Source organism: Benincasa hispida, chromosome 12 (genome assembly GCF_009727055.1).
Source record: "Benincasa hispida cultivar B227 chromosome 12, ASM972705v1, whole genome shotgun sequence".
In the NCBI taxonomy this organism is placed as follows: Eukaryota; Viridiplantae; Streptophyta; class Magnoliopsida; order Cucurbitales; family Cucurbitaceae; genus Benincasa; species Benincasa hispida.
The window spans coordinates 74,051,717-74,076,923 of record NC_052360.1 but is presented as its reverse complement, the minus strand read 5'-3'; the positions used below and the strand labels follow the sequence as shown (position 1 = coordinate 74,076,923).

At 31.1% G+C, this 25,207-nt stretch overlaps 1 protein-coding gene and 1 long non-coding RNA gene across 2 annotated transcripts; one reads left to right on the top strand and one right to left on the bottom strand.

The window, feature by feature from the left end:
- Nucleotides 1-18,888: 18,888 nt before the first annotated feature.
- Nucleotides 18,889-19,592, top strand: LOC120092760. The gene is made up of 2 exons (XM_039050947.1): nucleotides 18,889-19,185; nucleotides 19,263-19,592. The coding sequence occupies exons 1-2, from the start codon at nucleotides 19,064-19,066 to the stop codon at nucleotides 19,498-19,500; spliced, it is 360 nt and encodes a 119-aa protein (XP_038906875.1). The 5' UTR covers nucleotides 18,889-19,063; the 3' UTR covers nucleotides 19,501-19,592.
- A 1,547-nt stretch (nucleotides 19,593-21,139) lies between these two features.
- Nucleotides 21,140-24,939, bottom strand: LOC120092759. The gene is made up of 3 exons (XR_005486144.1): nucleotides 24,529-24,939; nucleotides 23,217-23,286; nucleotides 21,140-22,975 (listed from the first exon to the last, which is right to left on the bottom strand). It is a non-coding gene; the product is annotated as an uncharacterized LOC120092759 (long non-coding RNA).
- Between the last annotated feature and the right edge of the window lie 268 nt (nucleotides 24,940-25,207).

Sequence of the window (25,207 nt, the reverse complement as noted above, 5' to 3'; positions counted from 1 at the left end):
GCCTTGTTAGGGTTTTTTCAAAATTCTGCATTTGTTCGACAATTGAAGATGTTTGGCGTGAACATAAAGATCGACAAATTTACAGGAGGAACAGTTTTGGTTTATGGCAGATCAAGATGCGATCCCTGCTAAAGCAGCAGGGGCTGTGGGCGTCGCTGACGGGTAAGTCAAAGAAGGCTGTCGTGGATGACGAAGAGTGACAGACTCTTGAGGAGAAGGCTTATTCAATGATCATGCTATGTTTGGCTGATGACGTTATCATCGAGGTCACAGATGAAGTTGGAAAGTCTTTACATGATGAAATCTTTAACCAAGAAGTTGTTTATGAAGAAACGTCTGTATCATCTACGTATGCAGGAAGGTACGTCTCTACGAGACCATCTTGATCAATTCAATAAAATTTTATTAGATCTGCGTAACGTAGAGGTTAAGGTTAATGATGAGGATGCTGCCCTAATTCTGTTGACATCTTTGCCCCCGTCGTATGAGACTTTCGTTGACTCGTATATTGGAGGGAAAGAAACTCTGACCTTAGAAGATACAAAGTCCACGTTGCTTATGAGAGAGGATCGTCAAAATGCCGGAAGTTCAATTACAGAAAGTTAGGCATCTGGGTTAGCTGCTACAGGGAGCAAGGGACATAGGAATTCTGGTAAGCAAAAGTCGAACCAAAATAAAAAAGTCTTCGAAGTCAAAGGGTTCTAGGTCAAATGATATTTGTAACTACTGTAAAGAAAAGGGGCATTGGAAAACCGAATGTCCTAAGATAAAAAGGAATCAGGAAAAGAAGGAAAATAGTGACAAAAGGGAAGCATCCGCCTCTGTTGCACAAGTTGAGATTGATTCTGAAGAAGTCGAGATCGATTCTGAAGAAGATTTAACTTTAGTTGTGAATGAACAGTCACATTCTGATGATGTGTGGGTTCTCGATTCTAGGGCATCTTATCATATGTGCCCAAATAGAGAGTGGTTCTCAACCTATCAGCAAATAGATGGAGGGAATGTTAGCATGGCTAATGCTGTTGTGTGCAAGATAGTTGGAATCGACTCATTCAAGATACGAACACATAATGGTGCCTTCTACACTTTAAAAGAGGTTAGGCATGTTCCACTAATGAAGAAAAGTTTGATATCCTTTAGTGTACTCGATAGCAAGAGTTACAGTTTTAAAGGTAAAGGTGGAGCAATGTATGTCTATAAGGGTTCTGAGGTAATTCAAAAAGGCATAAAGCATGGAACACTGTATTTTCTATTAGGTTCCACGATAACAGGTTATGTTATTGTTGCATCATCGGTCGTTCACAAGGATGATATGACTAAGTTATGGCATATGAGACTTGGTCATATGAGTGAAAAAGAGATGCAAATTCTGTCAAAAAGAGATCTTCTTTGTGGGTACAAGGTGTAAGATTTTGAATTTTGTGAACATTGTGTATTTGGGAAGCTTCATCGCAGCAAGTTTCCAAGAGGTGTTCATCGTACAAAAGGGACACTTGATTATATTCATTCAGACTATTGAGGACTATCCAAAGTTGAATCTATTGGAGGCAGTAGATATTTTTTGTCGATAATTGATGATTACTCAAGAATGACTTGGGTTTTTATGATGAAACATAAAAGTGAATCCTTCAAGAATTTCAAGTAGTGGAAGATATTGATTGAAAATCAAACTGGGAAGAAGATCAAATGGCTGCAAACTGATAATGGTCTAGAATTCTGTGGATCTGAATTTAATGAGTTCTGTAAAGCTGAAGGGATTGTTTGCCATCACACTGTTAGGAATACTCCATAGAAAAATGGGGTTGTAGAACATATGAATCGGACATTGTTGGAGAGAGCAAGATGCATGCTCTCTAATGCAAGGTTGGCTAGAAAGTTTTGGGCAGAAGCAGTAAATACATCATGTTATCTGATCAATCGTGCACCTCACACAGCTATTGATAATAAAACACCTTACGAGTAAGCCTGTAGATTATTCTTTATTAAAAGTTTTTGGTTGTACTGTCTACTATCATGTTAATGAGGTTAAATTAGAACCGAGAGCTAAAAAGGGTATATTTGTGGGTTTTGGGGATGGAGTTAAGGGATATAGAGTCTAGTCACCTTCTGAGAATAGAGTCATACTTAGTAGGACTGTGATATTTGATGAAAATTCCATGCTTAACTCAACCATAAAGCCTTTTATGACGTCTACTGATGTGGGAGAAAGTAGTAGTGTTGATAAATAAGTGGAGATGCAATTCACTTTAGCTGTGAATGAATTACAACATCAAGGTGGAAAAGATCAACACGTTACTATAGAAACTAATGTGCAACCAGAAATTAAGGTTCCTAGAATGTCAGAAGTTGCTTTGCCTGAGAATTCTAGATCACGAGTAGATCAACTGAGCATAGCTCGTGATAGAGCTAGAAGATTTGGTGTTGGACCTCCTGTGAGGTATGGTTTTGAATATATGGTTACTTTTGCATTGTAGGTTGTTGAAGAGGTGGATCCTCATGAGCCATCCATCTATAAAGAAGTTGTGTCATGTGGTGAGTCTGCTTAATGGCTTGCTGCTATGGGGGATGAGCTGGAATATCTTGACAAAAATCAAACTTAGGAATTAGTTAAACGACCTAAAGAGAGAAAAATTGTCATTTGTAAATGGGTCTCCAAGAAAAAGGAGGGAATATCACCTTCAGAGGGCATTAAATATAAAGCTCGAGTTATTGCTAGAGGGTTCACACAAAGAGAAGGAGTTGATTTAATGAGATATTCTCACCAGTAGACAGACATACTTCTATCAGGGTGTTACTAGCTATAGTAGCGCATCAGAATTTAGAACTTGAACAACTAGATGTGAAGATAGCTTTCTTACATGGAGAGTTGGAGGAAGAGATTTATATGACCCAACCAGATGGGTTCCAGTGTCCAGGTAAAGAAGATTATGTTTGCAAGTTGAAGAAATCTTTGTATGGGTTAAAGCAGTCTCAAAGGCAGTGGTACAAACGATTTGACTGCTATATGATTGGACTTGGCTATAACAGGAGGCCGTATGATTGCTGTGTATATCACAACAAAGCTGATAATGGTTCGATGATTTATCTACTTTTATATGTAGATGATATGCTCATAGCTGCAAAGTCCAAGTCTGATATTCTAAAATTGAAGAATCTTCTCAGTGCCATGAGTTTTATATGAAGGATTTGGGTGCTACTCAGAAAATTCTGGGTATGGAGATTTATAGGGACAGAGATAAGAATAAGCTCTTCTTGTGGCAGAAAGGATATATTCAGAAAATATTGTCCAGGTTTGGTATGTCATCAGCTAAGCCTATAGATACCCTTAGTGCTGTAAATGCTCGTTTGTCACTGTGCTTTCACCACAGTCTGAAGCTGAGAAGAAGTACATGTCTTGAGTTCCTTATGTTAGTGCAGTGGGAAGTTTGATGTATGTTATGGTCTGTACTAGGCCTGATCTTACCCATGTTGTTAATGTTGTCAGCAAGTTCATGGATCAACCTGGGAAGAAGCATTGGCAAGCCGTTAAAAGGATTTTTCGTTACCTTAGAGGTACACATGATGTTGGTCTTGTTTATGGGAATTGCACAGAGTGTTTGGTGACAGGTTATTCTGATTCAGACTATGTTGGAGATGTTGACAGTAGGAGGTCTATGACTAACTATGTGTTCACTCTGGGTGGTTCTGTTGTTAGTTGGAAGGCAACCTTACAACCTACAGTTACTTTGTCTACTGCTGAAGCAGAGTACATGGCCTTGATAGAAGCTGCTAAAAAGGGAATATGGCTGAGGGGGTTAGTTAGTGATCTTGGTTTGCATCATGACCAAGCTATTATATATTGTGATAGTTTGAGTGCAATATGCCTAGCCAAGGATCAAGTTCATCATGAGAGAACTAAGTACATAGATGTAAGATATCAGTTCTTAAGAGGTGAGCAGAGAGTTAAAGTGATGAAAATTGGTACTGCTGATAACCCTGCTGATATGTTCACCAAACCGGTTCTACAAGACAAGTTCCAACATTGTTTGGACTTACTAAATGTTTTGAATTGTTAGTGTTCTCCTTTGTGGGACACTTTGAGGCATGAGGGAGAAGTTTGGGTACGTCTGGCGATATTGATTTATGTTGCATTTGGTACATCTGTTATCTGGGAGATAATTCAAATCAAGGTGGAGATTGTTGAAATGCCTTGAATCTGTTTATTGGAGCTTCGAACAACCAAGTGCGCTATATAAACTCCCTAACCCTAGAGGCGTCGTTTTGATGTAATTTCCGAAAAACATTCTCTCAAATAATATTGTTCTCCCTCTGCCCGTAGACGTAGCTAACACACTGTTGGTGAACCACGTATATCTATGTGTCAATCTTTTCTATCTCTACATTCCTTTTTGTGTTCTTTAATTGTCGATTTCGTAACAACTGAAATGAGACATTCTCAACCATTAGACAGAAACAACTTCTTGTAACTGAATCTAATATTCACCATTGTTCGGTCCAGAATTTGTTAACATCTTTAACAATTCTTTGTAAGTGTAACCTCTCATTTTAGGTCCTAGAGTCCTGCTGTAATGAGCGAACCTTATGGAAAAGTCGATTAAGACAAAAGACTAAAGTAACCATATCCATTTCTGAAGATCAAATAAAGAGTTATGCAAAATTGTCATCCTTTAGGAGGACACCCACGATGCCACGAGGCGATGCACAAAACTTTTTTCAACCTAATGAGAGAGATCGAGGGATATGATGTCACATGTCTCGCTCCCACTTACTATGAACACTTTCTCCATTCACCTTGGTTTGACATACTCAAATGCCACCCGTAGGGAGATACCCATGGTGCCTCGAGGCCAAGGATAGATCTCACGGTGTGAACTTTTAGGAAGAAACATGTAGAGGTTAAAGTGAAGTATTATGTACTCCATTTTCCTCCCACTGAATATTATACCTAGGATTCATTAACTTAGAAAATACGGCTACTGAATTTATCTAAGTGATTTGTTTAATTTTCTCAAAAACAGCATTTGCTTTTGATGATTAAACAACTTTGATTCAAGTCTTATTAAACTCTTTAACAGACTTTCATCAAATTTGCATGCATGTAACAAATCTATCTAATTCACCTTTCCAGGTAGGTTCTCAGGTAGAGATGCGACGTTTCCATCGACTTAAGTACCTCAGCCTAGCCAGAACCAGCCTTATACAAAAGGTCATTTACAGATACATTTGTTACATGTTTAATCTTTTATTAAGAATCAATTTAATACTATTAAACCGATTTAAAATATTAAAATTAGATTTCTAATCTTATTAGAAACGCGATCTTAGGTCTATCTCAATCCAATTTTAAAACACTTCTTAAAAAATTATTAAAGCCTAAGTTTTGCATGCAACCCTTTATTATTGATTTTAATTCTAATTTCATTTATTATAACACTTATAAGAAACGAAACAATTAAAACCAAACTAACATTTTCAGCTAGACATACATAAGTTATTTATAACAATTATAAATTAACCTAATGTAGTGTCATGCTTCATGCAATGTTTATTCATTACTAATATATAACTTTTATATAAACAAGTAATGAATTAAGCTATAGCATACATTCCATACATACATACAATTTTATATTATAACATTTATAATATAAATGATGCATGGATATGCTATAATGCATGCATATATATATATTATAACTTTTATATTATATGATGCATGAGCATAGTTTATATAATTTAATCATGCATACTAGTATATTATAACACTTATAATATAAAATGATGCATGAAAAAAATGCATAACCTATGGTGGGTTTTAAAACTATATGACATACATTATGGCATATAAAATAAACATACATCACATGTATATTTAATTAAAGTTGATGAACTGGGATAGTTAATCTAAAAAAGCGGAAAAGAAAAGGCTAAACTATTATAAAAGTTGAGCCCTCCGATTCATAAACAAGTGAACCGGGTCTTGAACCGCTCGGCAAGAAGCCTTGTAGCTTGATCGTGTAGCAAATCTCTTGATCGTTAAGCAACGAACGTCGAGTATGAATGATCGTGTAAATGCGATCACTTAGATTTTGACTATGCAATGAGCATGAAAGTCCACACGATCGTGCATTGTGCTTGAGTAGCGCATATCATGCGATCGTGTAGCTAAAGACTATGCAATGAGCGTGATAGTCTACACAATCGAGTAGCATGCGTCGAGTATCGTATACTTTGCGATCGTGTAGCTACTGACTATGCGATGAGCATGATAGTTTATACAATCGTTTACCACGCATGCCCTGCATCGAGTATAATATACCGCACGATCGTCTACTTAGCGAGTGCTTATGCGATCAAGCAACCAACGCAACACGATCGTGTAGACAACTCTACACGATCACGTAGCATTAGCTATGTGATCATTTAGCAGATGCTACACAAACGCATAACAAAATCTAAACGATCGTTTAGCTCTAGCTACACGATGTGGCCACCGTTTCGTCTTCTACATCGAAACACACTGCAACCTTCACTTCTGAAGCTTCACGAATGACTCAAAACTAAAACGAATACAGACTCGATTAGAAGTTTAATGCCAAAAAACGCAGGGGACCTTACAAATTAACTTTTGTAATGTAAACAGAAAGCCAAAACAGAGACTAATACCCCGGAACATCCATCAACAACCATCCATATACATTTAACAATTAAATATAATGTAGAACTAAAACCTACCAAAACTGTAAACGATTTCAAAATAGACATGGAATTTGGAATCAGAATTACAACCTGGCTCTGGTACCAATTGAAGAAACTCGTTTACGAGGAGATCCATGAGCGGAAGCGAATCTTCCAAATTCCATTTAGATTGAAAACATAAATTTACAGATAACAAACAGTTTATGCATTATAAGTAAAATTACAGCATATTTTTTAAATGAGAAATAGAGATCAAGTGATTTACCTTTGAAGAACACTTCTTCTCGTACAACCCTCGAACAGTCTCGAACTCTTCAAACAGCAACAAGAACTTGAAGACCCTCTTCAAGTAAATCACAAACCAAAACGAGACACAACCACTTGGATTCCTCGGTATACTTGGGGTGAGAACTCGGGAGTTGTGGGCTTTGACTATTTTGGTTATGAGGGAGTTTGAGAGTTTGGAGGAAGAAGACAATTGAGGAAGAAGCACTATCGTATAGTTTCTACTTCAATCGTTTAGTGAAGAGTATCTATCGTATAGCCTCTGTCAATTTCGTGTAGACTTGTTTGTATCGTATCGTATGGAAGAAAAGAAAAACCATTTTTCATTTTATTCCAATTGTCATAAAAACTGCATAACCATCGACAAAGGTAGTTTGAGAGGAAAAATAGATTATTATTCAAAATAATAAAATAATATAAATAAATATGATAACCAACTTATTATATTATATTTATAACCTATAGTCTTATATTGCATCATATATAATCTAAACTATAGTTTTTTTTTTCTCTATTTCATGACATTTAATATAAATCATATTTATTTTAAAATTTAACAACTATGAATCTCATTCATAGAAAATATATTTGAATCACATTCAAATATTTTTTCCTCTAATTAAACTATAATATATGAAATATATAATATCAATTATATCATATATAATTGGATTAATTTAATTATATCATATATAATTAAATTCCCTCTTATTAATTCGAACAATTCAAATTAAGCCAAAAACTGATTCTCAACTAAATGCTTTTGAGTCATCAAGGGGACCTTATAGACCTGTAGCTTGAAGCTCCAATGGTACGTGAATAATTAATTAAACTCTTTAATTACATTATCCATCATCCGTTAACTGTCGGACACTCCACTAAAGACCGACAATTGCTCTTTTCGCATTACAGATATATTTCTGTGTCCATTTGATATAACCAATCAATAGTACGATGACCCTTCACAAATTGTTGTAAGTACAGGTAGGCCAAATTACCATTTTTTCCCTATAGTTACATTTAACTCCTACTTTGATATAACTTTTTTGAACAAACTTTACCTAAAGACTATTTATAAGAATCTTTATCAAACCACAAAAATGAAACACTTCAAAACAATAAAAATTAAATTTTAACATTCTCCAAATCATCGGAATTAAATTTGTAACTTAACAAAAAAAAATATTCAGAAGAAAGTACAATTCATTAACACCCGCAGATAAATTGAGTTTGTTTCTCAGTTGTGATCAGGAAATTTTCTTATACTATCAACGTCACATTAATTTTTTTAATTTATTGCGTGTCACATCAACATGTCTTTAAAAGTAAGATAGAATCTATTAATATTAAAGTGAGATATACTAATATTTATGAAAATCCATTTATAGCGTAGAGAAATAGAGTACGATAATTCTGTAATATTAGAAATTTGTCGGTGATCTGCAATGTGGGCCCTCCGTTGTAATTTAAGGAGCCACGTGGCAAACATGTTATCGGACCAGAATGGCCTCAGTGAAAAGGCCGGCCCAATCATCTGGCCTCAGTGCAAGCCTCTAACCCAACTCTCCTCCAGTCGGCCTGATTTTATAAAGAATTATTAAAAAATAATAATAAATAAATAAATGATCTACCACTTACTCCATTTTAGGCGTTTTCCATTTTAATTTTTATAATGTTATTCCTTTTTTTTTAGGCTACGTTATTCTGTTAATTATTTTAATCATAGTTTATATTATCATATTATCACCTATTAATGTTATTAAATAATATAAAAAGGAAAAAAAAATTAAAGCTTTTAACCCACAAACTTGTTAAGTTGTGTATATATATATATATATATGAAGTGTCATTTGGTGAAAATGAAAGTTAGTTTAAGGTAAAATTTGATCTTTGTTTTCCATCTAAAAATAATGGTTTAAATTATGTTTTGGTTGTCTATATATTTACAAATCATTCCATTTTACTTTTCATAATTTTAATTGTCTAAATTGAGTCGGGATAATTTTAATATATTTCAAATTTAGTTATTACCATTAGTTTATTGATCAAATTTGAGACTTTAGTCATTAAATTTTATAATCTTAAAAATTAATAAATAAAAACAAAATCATTATAAACGGATCCTTAATCGTTAAACTTTATAAGTTTTCAAGTGCATATATAAATATGACATTTGAAGTTTAAAACATGTTTAATAGATCCTTCACATTTTAATCTTAGATTAAATTTTTTCATAAACTTTAAAAAAGAAAAAAAAAACAGTCTAATGGAAGAATAAATTTTTAATTAGCATACAAATAGTATCTATTCGACATTTTCTAAAATTTACCTACCTAATAGACAAATAATTGAAAGTCTAGGTCGATTCTTTTATTAAATATTAATCAGTTTCTTGAATATCTGAATATATCCTAAACATATTAAACATAAAATTAAAAGTTGAAAAAAATTTATTTAGACAATTCCACCTACCCTCATCTAATAATATAATATATTTGGTTTATGACTATTAAAATTCAACCCATTTCACTTTTTTTATACTAAATAATCAATGCATTATTGCCTCCAAGATGCAATGTATAGGTACACTCAATACCATGAACTAAAAAAAAAACAATTAATGTAATGTTCTATTTATTATAAAATCAAATAATTGAAGTGTGAACGCATTGAAATAGTTGTAATATAAGTCAAATTTGATCCAAATAAATAACTAAATATATACACAAGTATACAAGATGTTCTATTGGAAAACTTGGACAAAACCTACCACATGCTTAAATGTGCTTAATAGACTATTATTATTTATTATTTAGGTCTTATTTGATAATCATTTTATTTTTAATTTTTATTTTTGAAAATTAAATTTGTAGACATTACTTCCACTTCCAAATTTCTTTATTTATTATCTACTTTTCATCAATTGTTTAAAAAATCAAGCCAAAATTTGAAAACTAAAATTAAAAAATAGCTTTAAAAAAGTTGATTTTGTTTTTGAAATTTGGTCAAGAATTCGACTATTATACTTCAGAAAGATGCAAATTGTTATAAAAAAATGTGGATGATATAGGTTTAATTTTAAAAAATAAAAACAAAAAACCACATGATTATTAAACGGGGTCTTAATAAATTATCATATAGCTATAAAATAAAAATAAAAATAAAAATAAACTACAAATGCTCTAATATTTTTTATAGTGTAAAAAATGAGGTTATAAGGATTAAACACTCCACAACTGCATAAATATTCTTTTAGCCATTGTTATAAATTGTATTATTGAATAAAATAGTATGTTGTAAAGTGATTTATTTTCAAATTTGATTTCTATGTGTGACATATAAGACGAACTCACATAAGGATAAGAAGAAATTTTACTAAATTTGTCGTGATAGGACCATATCATACCAATTTAATTACAAAAATGAGAAAACTAACAATATTTTTTAAACTAGGTCAAACTATGTCAGCTTTTAAAAAATGTTGTATCTTTGGAAACTCACACAATTTCAATAAAAAAGTAAATTGAATTAAAAAATTTGGAAAACTATTTAAAAAAATCAATCTAGAAGCAGATAAAAGTCTATTAATATCTATCAATATTTTTTATTATTTCTATAAATAATTTGATATTTTTTCTATCTGTGAAAATTTTTCTTTTTGTGCAATATTTTTTGATCTCTCAATTTATTAATTATATTTGAGTGGGTAAAATTACAACACTCATTCAAATCTAAGATCCAACATGATAAAGTTAAAAGTTGTAGTACCAAACTTTTAGAGTAAAATTTTGTTTTTTTTCCAAATATATAAATTAAAATAAGATGATAACTTCAAAATAAAAATGATAAAATAAGGTAAAATTACCTTTTCAATCATCGAGTTTTAAAGAATATATGCGAGTGTAAATCCAATATGATGAAGTTAAAAGTCGTGGTACCAAACTTCTAGGGTAATTTTTTTCCAAAATATATAAATTAAAAAAAGATGATAACTTCAAAATAAAAATGATACAATAAAGTAAAATTACCTTTTCAGTACTCGAGTTTTAAAAAACATGTGCGAGTGTTTGGGGTACTGAGTTGAGTTATGAAACTTGTAGTTAATATGTTGGAGTTAATAAGTATGTATTTGGGGTGCATATGTAAACCCCAAAAACCTATTTTACTAATTAGTTGTGTTTAAGTTTCTATGAATACGAGTTAATGGTGTTTATGTAGTTCAATGTTATATACGGTATGTTATGATTGTGTATAATGTTTAAAAGAGAAAAAATTTCTAAGTGTTAGGAAGGTGTACTCTCAGGTGAGATAAGAAAACTAACACTTAGATGAAGATCAAAGGACTAGATGTGATGAATGCACGTGCTACTATGCGGTTAAGGGTCCGAAGGAGGAGAATGAGTTAAGTCTAACGAGAGGCAGATGTCGATGGTCATTTTGGGGGGTTTAGCAAAGGCCAATAAGGATGGAGTGCAAGCAACTAAGTTTGGCTAAGTGAATGTATGCTAAGCGTTAAATGATGTTGCGAAGATTAGTAGGCTTGGTATAATGGCTATACAATTGCAAAGAGCGTTGAGGCATGTGTAGAGGTTAATGAAGGCATTGATGAGTGGCAGACCTAAGCACGAGTGTCTAAGACAAGCAAGTGTATGTGGGGGTAAGTGATGCGTTGACCAAGGGTGTGCAGTGTTGTTTGAGTGTGCATTGGCTAGAAGGGAGACTTGCATGGACACAAGCCTATGCATTGGTAAAAGGCTTAAACACCCAGCTTAATCACCCAATGAGTGGACTAAGTGGCTTGATTAGAGGCCATAAGTGAGCTTAGTGCGCCAAGTGTCATTCTAAGAATGTTATCTGATCATGCAACCTTTAATATAAAAGGAAGGTAAAAATGAAGAGCCCGGTTTGGACATTCTACTTGTGCTAAAGAAGAAGAGTTGCTACCAATTTAAAGCTTGAACAGTCAAGAAGTTAATTTAGGGTTGCAAAAAAGAAATTCTTATGGAATTGAGCTGGAAGTTGAAGAATTCCTCAAGTGCTCGAGATTCTTAGGTTACTTGGATAGGTTGTAAAGATTGATGAATTTCAAGCTCATTGAGATGAATTAGAGATTGGAATTTTACGTTGAGTTAGTTAAGATGTCTGAGAATAAGTTCTTAGAAGGAAGTTTCTTGAGATTAAGTCTGGAATTTAAGTTATTCAAGTTGGAAAAATTAAATATCAAATTTTGGTTGGATGAACAAGTAGGCAGTTGACCGGCGGAGGCTAAGTGTGGACAAGTGCATGCATAGGTGAGGATATGCGATAGAGTAAGTAGGCACAGGTCGAAGTGTGCATGCAAAGTGCACAAGAGGTCGCGTGCAATAGAAGAGATATGCTGAGGGTTGCAACCATGAGCGCCCATCGCATAAACGAGGTATGCGCATCCTAACGCCATTGAGCACCTGTATGCAGATTGCTACCCACTTAACTAATCGCAAGGTAAAATCTGGTTAAGGATGGTAATGCGCTGAGTACCTATATGTTGAAGATGCGTTGAGTAAAAAGGAATGAGATGATGCGTTGAACTAGATTTGGACTTAGTATATATTAAAGTTGAGTAATGAAATTAAGCTCAAGAAGGAGCTATAGGCATTAACAAAGACTCTTATTATTTTTACAAGGCAAACACATATAGAGGAGGCCTACAACCCTTTGAGGAAGTAACACAAAGACAGTGAGTGACTAATTTTCAAATGTTTACTGAGTATTTTATTAATGAAATTACAATACATAGTTACTTTTAACTTGATTTTCCTAACGTGTGGCTTAAGTATTGGAAATTGGTGTTGAACGCATGGTTTATAGCTTAACGATAGATTTTATATACATAACTCTCATTGGTTCCAATTAAGTTTTATGCCATGTTTTTAGCATGAGATTAAGCTTTTCAAGGATTTTCTATAGCATGTTGAGTATGCTATTTTATGATAAAGATTCATGTAAAGTTAAAATGTTGTATGTTTTATATGAAAAACTTACTCTTGGACATTGGTACCAAAGGTAGTAAGGTACCCAGTTACATGAAGATCCTTACTACTGAAGGTATAGTAAGGTAGGCAGGATCATATCAGTTCTATGTGCACATAAGATCTATGTTATTGACGTTGATGAGATGAAGCAAAATAGCTCTCCCACATGCTTAAACAGAGGAGTAGAGGTCCTTTGCAGGAAATGATGATGAATTTTATTTCAGAATGTTATATGCCATGTTTTCACTTTTCTAGCTTTAATCTCAAACCCTGTAAAGGGAATTGTAAATGTTTTATGAAAAACACGTTTAGGTTATTCTTATATGAAAACATGTTTCCTAAAATAGTCACTCATTAGCCATTTTTAGCTCATTCTTTTAAATGATTTCTCTGCCCGGGTAGTGGTCAATGTTTCAAAGTCTAGAAGATCTGCCAATCAGTCACTACTCAGGATCTTCCAAGCATTTTGAAGTTGAGTGGTCCACTTTGCTATGTTTAGACCCTACTTTTGTCTATACATATCATGGAAAAAGTATACAACTCGTGTCGAACTGTTGTTGTATTAAACTTAAGTTTCCATAATATATTAATGTATGTTGGTTTGGTAACTGTTTAGCAATATGTGTGTGTGTGTGTGTAATGAAATGATGATGAGATTGTGGTAGGATGTTAAGATTCTAAACTGCTAATCAGGTTTAATAGATACTAAAGGGTCAGGTTCACAGGAATACTGTAACGACCCGACCTTTTGAGTACTCTGATAACGGTCGTTACTCATAATTACACATTTACATTCAAAATATTTTGACCATCAAGGAAAATAAATTTCATTAAAATAATAAAGACAGTTTTCCAAAATAAATAACAAATAAGTAAAACTTTTATTCGGGGCCCCTAAAATAATGAAGGAAAAAAATAACTTAAATAAATAAAATTTTGACCAACATCGAGTTTCAAATCAAAACTTTATAATAGCTTGAAAACGTAAACTGAGCAGAAGCGATTTACATGTCCCATATGGCATGATCACAAGTCTCTCTCGTCACCCACCGTTTCATTCCTATCATTACCTGAAAAACATAAATTAAGAAAGGTTGAGTATAAAATACTCAGTAAGTGATCCCATTACTGGGATTAGGCTACGAGCAAAGAAAAATAGGTTGTGGCTCATATAGCTACATTGGTTTTTTATGATGAAAGGAAAACCAAAAGACGTACTATCTTGCCTTGAAACGCATGTCTAGCGGCTCGTAGGCACAACGTCAAACATAATAATAACATGAACGTGAACCCATCGACTCACGCATGTCTAGCGGCTCGTAGGCACACCGTCAAACATGATAATAACATGCGTCAAGGCGAGACAATAAACCGCTCTACTGATCTATTCATGCATCACATACATAATATCAGTACTAATTAGAAATTTGAACATGCTCATAATACTTATAACTGTCAGCAACAAGTAAAACATAATGACAAAATCATGCTTCAAGAGTCCATTAGTTAACTTTATAATTTTAGATTAGGTCGTCTGGCACAAAGGCACCGATAATAGTACCACTTACCTCAACTTGTAAAAACACAAAACAAAATCTCCTTAGAACTTCTTTAGCACACTTGAATCAACCTAAAGTTGTGGCTTGGTCCAAGACAAATTCCAAAACTTGATTCAATTAGCCAATCTAATCAAGAATTAAATTCCAAAATCAATAACTTAATTTTCCATCATTACTCTCAATCCAAAAGAATAACCAACCAACAACCTACCCAAAACTTACTGATCTTTACCAATTTTCTGCAAAACGAAAAATGGTCTCTAGCTTGATGGTCAATGCCTCAAAACTTTCAAATCTTGAATCCAAGATTTTTCTCAAGATTCCGGCAAAAATTGGGTAGTGGCGGCTGATGGCGCGTTGGCTCGTGGCTACCATAGATAGACAACGGGTGTTGCTGTCAAACGGCATAAATTGTTTAGGCTCGCAACTAGTAATGAGGGTCTTGCATGAGGAGGGTTTGCGAGAGTAAGAGAAAAGCGGAATTTCTAGTTTTACATATTTTATTCAGCAGAAATTACGAACAAATCAGAGCACCAAACAACGATCCAACCGTTCAAAATGAACTCCATATGTCTCGAACAGATTGACCAAATTTGAGCATGATCCAACGGTTCAAACTCCGGAATCGACAATTTTGTGGAAGCTATCACTGAAAAACCGAATTGTTTTCCCTCAAATTTTTTTACCTTTTTTCACTCTCATTTGATTTCGAAAAAAATCTCAATTCTTTTATTTTTTTCAAATTTTGAAAAGATAAATAAAATATTTTATCAAAATATCTCCAAAATCTCCAAGATTCTATTAAATTTAGAAATCAATTAACTTTTTAAATTATCTTAATTTAGGCTTCAAAAATCAAAATTAAAGGACATAAGATCCATCAATTTGATACAAATTAAATCCTTACAAATATTTAAATCAATTAAACCACATGAAATTAATTATCTCTTTATTTTTTTTTTAAGTTGGCCCTAAAATCTAAAATCAAAGGGAAGCAAAATTCAATATTTTCAAAATAATCAATTCGAATATCTAATCAATTAAATTTAATTTAACCAATAATTTTTTTTTTCAATTATTTCAATTTAATCCCAATTTTTCAAATAAAAGGAAAATTTAAACTCGGTAATTTTAGATAATTAACTTAAATTTTCTTGAAATTTGGGACGTTACAAATAGGTTAGACCGTAGTTGTCAAGAGTTGGTGGTTGTTGTATTCACATCCCTTCTCGAATTTAGAGGATAATCTAGGAGGGAGTGTGACAACATAATTGTGAGATAAAGTTTCTCGATGAAAGTGCAAAATAGAGAAAGAGGGGAAGATAGAGTTTATCGATAAATTTGTAAACTAATGGTGTGTTTGAAATACATTTTTCGAGTGTTTGATTTAACAAATAAGTCATTTCGAAATAATTTGGAGTGTCTGACAACCACTTAAAATAGCTTTACAAGTATATTTTAATAGGTTTTTATCAAAAGTGTTTAAATAAAAATGATTTTTTTGAAAAATATTTTTTCTCAAGTCAATCCAAACGGACCCTAAACTTGAAATTTACCATTGAAGTTAAGTTATAAGTTGGTGGACCAACTAAAATTTTAAAATATAACTTTTTAATTCTCAAACTTATATGAATATTTGCATTTGGTCCACAACTTTTTAAAATATATTTTTTAAGTCATTAAGTTTTTAAAAGAAATAGTTTTAAAAGGTCCTTTCTAGATTTTTTTTATTATTTAAAAAAATCTCTAAATTTTTTAAAACTTATTTTATAACTCAAAATGTCATATAATGGTTTAAAATAATAAAAAAAAACTACTTTATGTATCTTTTAAACCTTTTTTATAAAAACTCAAAAATTAATGGGTATATATTAAAAATTGAAGGACCAAATGCACTTACGTTAAAGAAAAAAAACTCGTATATTAAAAATATATATTTTGAAAACTCGATACCAAACATCTCTTTTTTAAAACTCGAGAAATAATAAGATAGTTTTTTAAAAAATAAAATAAAAAGAAAGAGGATGAAAATAGAGAGAGATGGGAACGTGGAATGAAGATGGGGAATTGGATACAAATATGAGATGGCATCAAATGATTGGTGGAGAGAAGCAAATGGAAAAGGACCTGACAAAAACCCATGTCGGTATATTTGTAAGGATCGGTCAAACTTCGATTTTTCGGTCTTCCACTTGTTTCCCTCCACGTGTCCGAGAATCCAGTCAACGCTTTGACGGAGTAACGATATTTCACAAATGTCTAAAAGAAACAAATGAATAATTAAATAGCTATCATTTTCCACGTCAGCTTGCTTTGTTTAAAAGTAGGGGAGTCACTACTAATGAAAATTAAAGATTAATAAATACCTTTAAGTATTAATTAAAAATTATTTTTAGGATTTTATTAAAAATAGATAAACTAAATTAAATATTTGAAACAAGTTTTAAAATACATGAATTCAAATAAAAATTAATACTTATTCCTAACAGAATTGTTGTTGAATAAAATATAATTGGATAATTGTACTTTTCAAGTCCTTTTCTCGTGAATAACTTTTTTTTCTTTAAGGACAAAAATAGAAAACTAACATTTTTTTTAACATAGAAAATTAATAAAGTATATGTTATTCCACAATCATAAATGTGTGATTTATATGAATTATTTGAATATATTTATATAATAAACTATTAATCTCCAAAAATGTATTTATTTTTTCACTCCGTGTAATCACATTCAAAATTTAAAATTTAATAAAATCAAAACTATTTTAAACGAATGTTTGGCTCGTGACTTTACTAATTTTAATTTAATTAAAGTTTAGTAAGTAGTTTGTATACAAAGAAAAAATGTATATAAAATTTTAGATTTCTAACTCGGATCCATAAGATTTATGATATTTTTAGTTCAACAGAATAGAATATGCAAACTGAAACTCCTATCCTCTCTTGATTGAAACTATATATTTAATAGTAGTTGAGCTATTTCATGTTTAAAATTTTGTTATGCTTTAAATTGAAAATAATTTTGTTTAACACAAAATATTTTATGAAATTAGCCAAAAAAAATCAATCCAAATTCACACATGAAAACATATGTGAAATCTTTTAATTTTATTAGGCAATATGGTAGATTTTTACAAAGTTGAAATCAACGCAATTTTAAACCTAAGAGTAGATTGAAAAGTGAGTTTACATAAAATAATAAATGATCGAATTTATTTTGCGGTAAAGATTCTCCGTTTAAACTAATTCTTTCAAACTAAAATATAACCTATGTTTAGTTTAAATTTTTAAATATTTAAATTTTTTTAAAAAAAGTCATTTTAGAAAAAAAAAATGTATTTGGTAGCTATTTAAAATAATTTTTAAAACTTTGTTTATTTTAAATAATTTTTATTAAGATAATTTAAATAAAAAATATTTTTGAAATACATTTTTCTTTCGTCAATCCAAACAGATCCATAACCGTTAAAAAACATGAAAGGTATGTGAAGCGTTTTTTTGTGAGTAGGTGAAAAGGTAGAAACACTTTTACCTTTTTTTAACCACGTTTTATGGGGAAAAAAGGAAATAAAATAAGAAAATAAAAAAAGAAAGAAAAAGGTAGAAATTGGTGAGAGTATAGCGTGGTGGGTCTATAACTAAAAGGACTTAATTGGGAAGTTTAAAAAATATGTAAATACTATTTTAGATAAAGGAGTTTCAAATTTATTATTCAAATAATTTTCAAGTGGTTTATTTTTAGTACATAAATTTTTAAATTTGTAACGATTTGATCCCTGCAAAATAACAATTTTAATCGTTACATTTAATTTTAATTTAATCAAACATGTTTTATAATCTCAATTTCAAGTCAAGTAGGTTATGAACAAGGATTAGGGAAACTATAGTTTAGATAGAAAAGTAACCTAACAATAATTAATATAGTTATCTTTAAAAGTTCATGGAATAAAATAGATTTGAAAATCCGTGGACTAAAAATAGAACAAACTTGAAAGTTTAAAACTAAAATAAACCATTTGCAATTTTAAGAATCAAAATAAAACAAACTAAAAAGTGTAAAAATCAAACTGAGATTTAAACGATTTTAACGTGAATAACTAAGAGAAATATCTAGGTGTATTCTTTTGTGTAGTATCTCATCTCAGTTTTTAATTACAAGTCGCCACGTGGTAAACTTTCGTTTTTTAAAAAAGATATATTTTTTAATATTTTTTTTTTATTTATAATGGAAGAAAACACTCGGAAAACGAAGATGAATGCAGTCTGAAATATTACTCTATAATCACTACTAAACAAAAGGTTGTTTTATGAGTCTATATATAAATCTAACACAACTTCCTCCATCTACAATTCTTATAACTTTCTTCCATTCAAAACCAAAAGAGATTCCTCCATAATCTCATCCTTCTCTTTACCCTTTTTTGTAAGACAAAAGTAAAAAGAGAGAGAAAAAAGAAAAAAAGAAAAAAAAAATCAACTTGGCCTCTATCTTCTTCATCTCTCTAGTATGGCAAATAATGAAGAAGAAGGCAATAAGAATCCCTCAACAAACAACAACCTCAAAATCATTGTGGAAAGAAACCCTTCTCAAGCCAAGCTTTCACAACTCAACATCCATGGTTGGCCAAAGTAAGTACCATAATCCATCTGTTTAAGCTTTCGGGTCTTTTTTTTTTTTTTAATAATTTAATTTTTTTTATTATTAGATGGGGTTGTTCTGCTGGAAAATACCAGCTGAAATTTGAAGCTGAAGAGACTTGCTATTTAGTGAAAGGGAAAGTAAAAGCTTATCCTAAAGGAATTGATTCTTCTTCTTCTTCTTCTTGTGAGGAATACACTGAATTTGGAGCTGGTGATTTGGTTACTATTCCTAAAGGCCTTAGTTGCACTTGGGATGTCTCTGTTGCTGTTGATAAATTCTACAAGTTTGAATCTCAATCTTAAATATTTTTCAATTATTTTTATTATTTATTTACCATTTTCCCATTCTTAATTCCCTCTTTTTATGTAAATATATCTTCTTATTTTCTTCCTCATCTCAAACCTTTTTTCAATATTTTAATTCCACGTATTAAAAGTTGAAACAATCAAATCTCTCGTTTCTAGGTCAAGAGGTATATAACGAAGTTAGTATAGTTATTTTGGTCGAAATTTAAGGACTTATTGAATATAATACAAAAGATTTTAGGTGAGATTTTCTAAAGTTATGTCTATAAAAGTCGAGGATGGTTTTTTATGGATTAAATTTGTAATTTTAAGAAAAATATTTATAAAAAATGTTACTAAAATATATATTTCTGTCGTTCATAGACATGTTATGCCTAATTTGTTTTGTTTTGTTTGGCTGTCTTTTTAGGGAAGAGTGTTTATCAAGACATTTTTCTTTTATTTACTAAAGAAAGAAAATGATTGGTCTAAAACTTTTGAGGTTTAATACATTGATTTATTAGACGTATAATAAAAATTCTAAGTTTAAAACTGTATTAGATATTTTTTTAAATAGAGAAACTTACAAATTATTAAAAAGAGATTGAAAATTTAGAAATGTATGGATTAATTTTTTTTCAAAAAAAAGGTTGTTTGATTTTTCGAGCACAATAAATATAGCGAGGGGACACAAATTCAAAGTTATGATATTATAAGAAGAGAATATTAATGTCGGTCTTATCAAGAATTAAAGAGTAATAATTATTTAAAGTAATTGGATAAAAGTTGAAAGGGAAAGTCCCATTCAAACCAATCTTCTTCCATATTTAAAAGGGAGCTTTTAATGTTCCTTTGACTAGTCAAACACGTTTTATTGTGATTTGTATTTTCCTTTTAAGACTTATCTCTTTAATTGTTTTTTTTAGATTAAAATATCATTTTATTTCATATATCTTAAAAAAATGTAGTTAATAAGTTTTAAATTTATGTTTCGGACGTAGAATTGTAAAATGAAAATTCTTCATAAATATGAAAAAATGAGAATATGAAGTGAAAAGTGGAAATAAAGAGGAATATAAAGTTTCTGAATGAATATGAAAAATTGAAAAATATGAAGGATAGAGTTACTCGATAAATGCATAAATTTTTTAATAGTGTTAGTTATTGAAGTTGAGTTGTTTGCGTCAATTTAAAAAATTGAGGTCAAATAACTCTTTAAAGTTTATTAAATTTTAACCTATAAACTTTAGATAATCTCAAATTTAGTCTCACAAAGTTTTTTTTTTTTTTTTTTTTTAATTTAAATTGGCTAAGTAATAATAATGATTTTTATGTATGAAGTATAACGAATGAATATGTTTAAATTTATTAGTAAAAATGCTAATAGATAACAAAATATTTTTATGAAAAATCAATAATAAACAATCGGTAGAGAATAAATTAATGTTTATTAAAAGTACATAAAATTAGACATTCTAAAATATATGTACAAAAATTGAACAAGCTTCCAAATATAAATTAAAGGTTAAAAAAACACTTTTGGTCTCTAAGCTTTTATGAAAGTAACAATTTGGTCTCTAGACTTTGGTTTGTAACGATTTAGTCTCTATAATTTCAATGTTGTAACAATTTAGTCCCTGAATTTTAATATGTAACAATTTGGTCATTATACTTTCAAATTTGTAACAATTAGTCCCTAACATAAAAAAAACTATCAAAATTAGATATAAGCTTTATTTTTTTTAATGACGTAGACTTTGTATTATATAAAAATATTGACTCTCTAATTTATTTATCGGCTTATTTATGCAAAAAAAAATCATTAAATCTTAATACTAATTTCTACAATAGAGACTAAATCATTACAAAATTTAAAATACAACGATTAAATTATTATATAGGAAAGCTCAATGATTAAATTATTGTAAAATTAAAAATACAGAGATACATATCAAAGTTGACTAAATTGATACTTTTATGAAAGTTTAGGCACTAAAATTAATTTTTAACCTAAATTAAATAGGAAAAATGGTATTTTAACTTTTTTTTTAATATAAATTAAATTTAGTTATTGAATGTATAAAAGAAGTATGTGGTCCCTAATTCCAACAGGTTTCCTTACCGATGTGATAACTACGAATTTTTATTTTCCTAGTATAGCCTATGGGCCAGCCTCTTTTTTTCCTTTCTTTTTTCTAATTATTATTTTCCTTTTTTGTTAAGTAAAATATTACTTATTTTTCATCAATATTTCTTATGTATTTATGTAAATCAATTTCTATTATACAAAAATTATAAAAACTACAATATATGCATTAAAATGATTCTAATTTGAACATTATATATGGTTTTTTTCCCCTTTATTGCTCTTAGTGCTAACAATTAAGGGGTGTTTGAGACATTGACTTGAATCGAGTTGAGTTTTTAACTCAACAATGTTCAGTCCATCAACTTCTCAAGTCGGTGTTATAGTAGCTCAACTCCACCAATATCAATAGTATTCACGGTTGAAGTTTGAACATTAATAAATCTTTTTTCTCTCCCTCCCTCGAATGTTTCTAATTACTCCACCTCGTTGACTACCTATCACAGCCAAACTCCAATAACCACTTCTGACAATCATCTCCAGTGACCATCTTTGACGTCCAACTCCACGCCTACCACCTCCGATGACCAATTAGGATCATCAACTCCATCAATTATCTTTAGCAACTAACCCTAATAACCAACTCAAGTATCATATATTGAAAAAAAAAAAAAAACAAAAGCAAATAAAACTCGATTGATGGAAGTTTTTCTAAATAAAAAATTTTAATTATTAGTTCATTGTATTTGAAAATCGTCTTATATAGTAGTTTAATTTATACCCTCACAACTGTATTTTTGGTTTCACAAAAAACACATGATAGGTATGACAACCCTAGAGGGGAGGATAGAGCTTATTCAAACTAATTAAAACTTTTTATTAAATCTAGGCCAGTTAAACTAAGTAATACACTTTGTGCTAATAAGTAATTTAAACAAGAATTTTATACAAATAAATTCATTTCAAATAGTCAATAAACTAAAACTAACACTTTTAAACACCTTGTTTAATAATAATAATAAGATTGATAGGCGATAGAAGTTTTTAAGAGCTATCAATCAAAACAAACAAATATCAATCAAAACAAACAAATATGAACAATGATTTCAAGAATTAAAAATTGTAATTAATTTATTCCAATGAAATATAATAACAATAATTGATTGCAAAAATAAATTAGGAGAGGGATAGAGAAATTGACACGTGATTTTATAGTGGTTCAACATGACCTGACCTACATCCACTTCCCAAGCTCCACTTGGGTATATCATTCAATCTTGACTCTTCCCACGACTTAGAGTCGAACCGCTACAGTGTTCCTTTTTTGGAGTAAGAACAAACTCGATCCTTTTTACGGTTGAGAATCAAACTGTTACAACACTCTTGTTATGGGTTCAAGAGCAACCTCTACAAAAATTTGGAAAAGTTTAACAACACATTCGACAAACCCTCTAAAAGACTAGATTTACAAATTTTGAAATTGAAAGAATGTAATTCCTTTTCGGGAGCATGTGAACGTTGTACAATCGAAATTCAATTTGAAACACACAAAATGCAGAGAGATAAACATTCCAAATTTACAGTGGATAAACATTGAATTTCTAAGCATACATTCTACAAAGGAATGGAAGAAAAAAAAAATACTTACCCTTGTAGAAATTCATTCTTCACGAATTTCCTCTCCAAATGTCACAAACACCAATTCATCTGTACGAACACTGGAAAACAATTCCATGAATATCACCACCTGGAACATCTACTATTCTCAAGACAAGAGAATAAGGAAGTGTGGTTTCCTTGTACTTATTTTAGGAGAAAGGAAAGATAGAAGGATTGAGAGAGAATGATAGAGTTTTTTTTGGAAAGAGTTCTTTTTTTGTAACGTTTTTCACGTTTCATACACCCTTATGTCTATTCACAACAGACTTATCAAAGAGGAGGAGGAGTTACAATAACTCCCCCATGTAGAGATAACTCCCCTAAAATTAGGAGTTATTTTATTATAAAAATATTATATTAATAACAACATTAACAATATTACACTAACAAAAATAATATAGGATTAATTAATCAACCATTAATTTTTCAGATCCTGAACAATGTGGCGCCACACTATCTCCTAGCCTGAGAGCGGTTTATTCATAGTTGGACTATAATCTATTGTTCATTAGAGAAATCAATGATACTTAAGGAGTTAGATGTAACTTCAGAAGCAAAACGATAATTTAGCCTAACTGTACTTGAGTAATTTGTGAAAGGTCATCGTACTATTAATTGATTAAATTTAATATAAATATGATTTATATTAAATATCATATAATAGATAAAAGAAACTATAGTTTATATTGTATGTGATACAATATTAAAACGATAGATTATATATTATATTTGATATAACATATAATTTAATATATATATATATATAATATGATAAAGCTAGTTATCATATTTATATTTATGTTATTATTATTATTTTAATAATAAGGAAGGGGTTACAACTTCTTTCCTTCTTTTGTCTCCATCCCGTGGGTGATGGTTAATTTTGGCACAATAAAAGAAAACGACAGAAAAGTTTTGGTTCTCAATCCTAAAATTCCAAGGAAATATTCGTAGTAGTATTAGTTCTTGTTCGAGGTTTTTTCTTGGAGAAAGTCTGTTCCAGGAAAATCGTGAAGAAAGGGTTCTAAAACTTTTCTTTAGTATGTTGTAATTTATAATTAAATACATATTCAATGATCAAATGATCGATCTGCTTCCGCTCGAGTATTTTCATAAATAATCTATAATCCCACCGGAAAGCAACTCGAGGTCCTTCGATACTCCAAACTAGCCTTCAAATATTATGGGTAAATGAACTACGAATATTAAGCCAAAACTAAAATCAATCTCTATGGCATTCCAAAATTTTTCCAAGCACAGTAAGAAACCTACTAAATCTTGCAAACGAAACCTTTACTCACAAAAATCTAGGATTCTGATGAAGACCAAGGTACCGACGACAACATTGGTCGGAGATCGATGGTGGCATCGTCGGGTTTGGGACTGGGCGCAGGCGGCGGCTGGCGGCTGGGCGAGCGAATGGTGAGGGAGAGGGAGAGAGACGGTGGCGGGCTGGGCGAGTGAAACGCTCGGTGTGATCGAGCGACGAATCGGCGACGTTGAGCGATAGGCGGTGGCTCCTCCGGCGGTCAAACGCTGAGGCTGAGCAGGATGCTGACGCGAGGTGAGGCGGCTGGTTCTTCGATCGACTGGGAGAAGGCTCCAACGGCTGCCTCACGCGTGAAGAAGATGAACTCTCTTTTTTCCCTTTTTATCTTTCACGCTAACCGAGATACTCATAAATATATAAGTATATATATTTATTTTTACCCAAAACCCTAATTCCAATATATATATATATGCATACGAAAAAGCTTTGACTCAAATACCATCAAATTTCTGTTTGTTTATAACTAACTTGTATAATGGTCAGCTGATATGACCTTATAAATACCACTGATTTCAAATTCGAATTACACACACAGAGTTATCGTCATTTTCTTAATTTTCTTGCAAACATCAAATCTGTAAGCAATCTTTATTAAGTAAAAAGATTTCAGATCTTCCCGTGGATGTAGGCAACCTTGCCAAACCATGTAA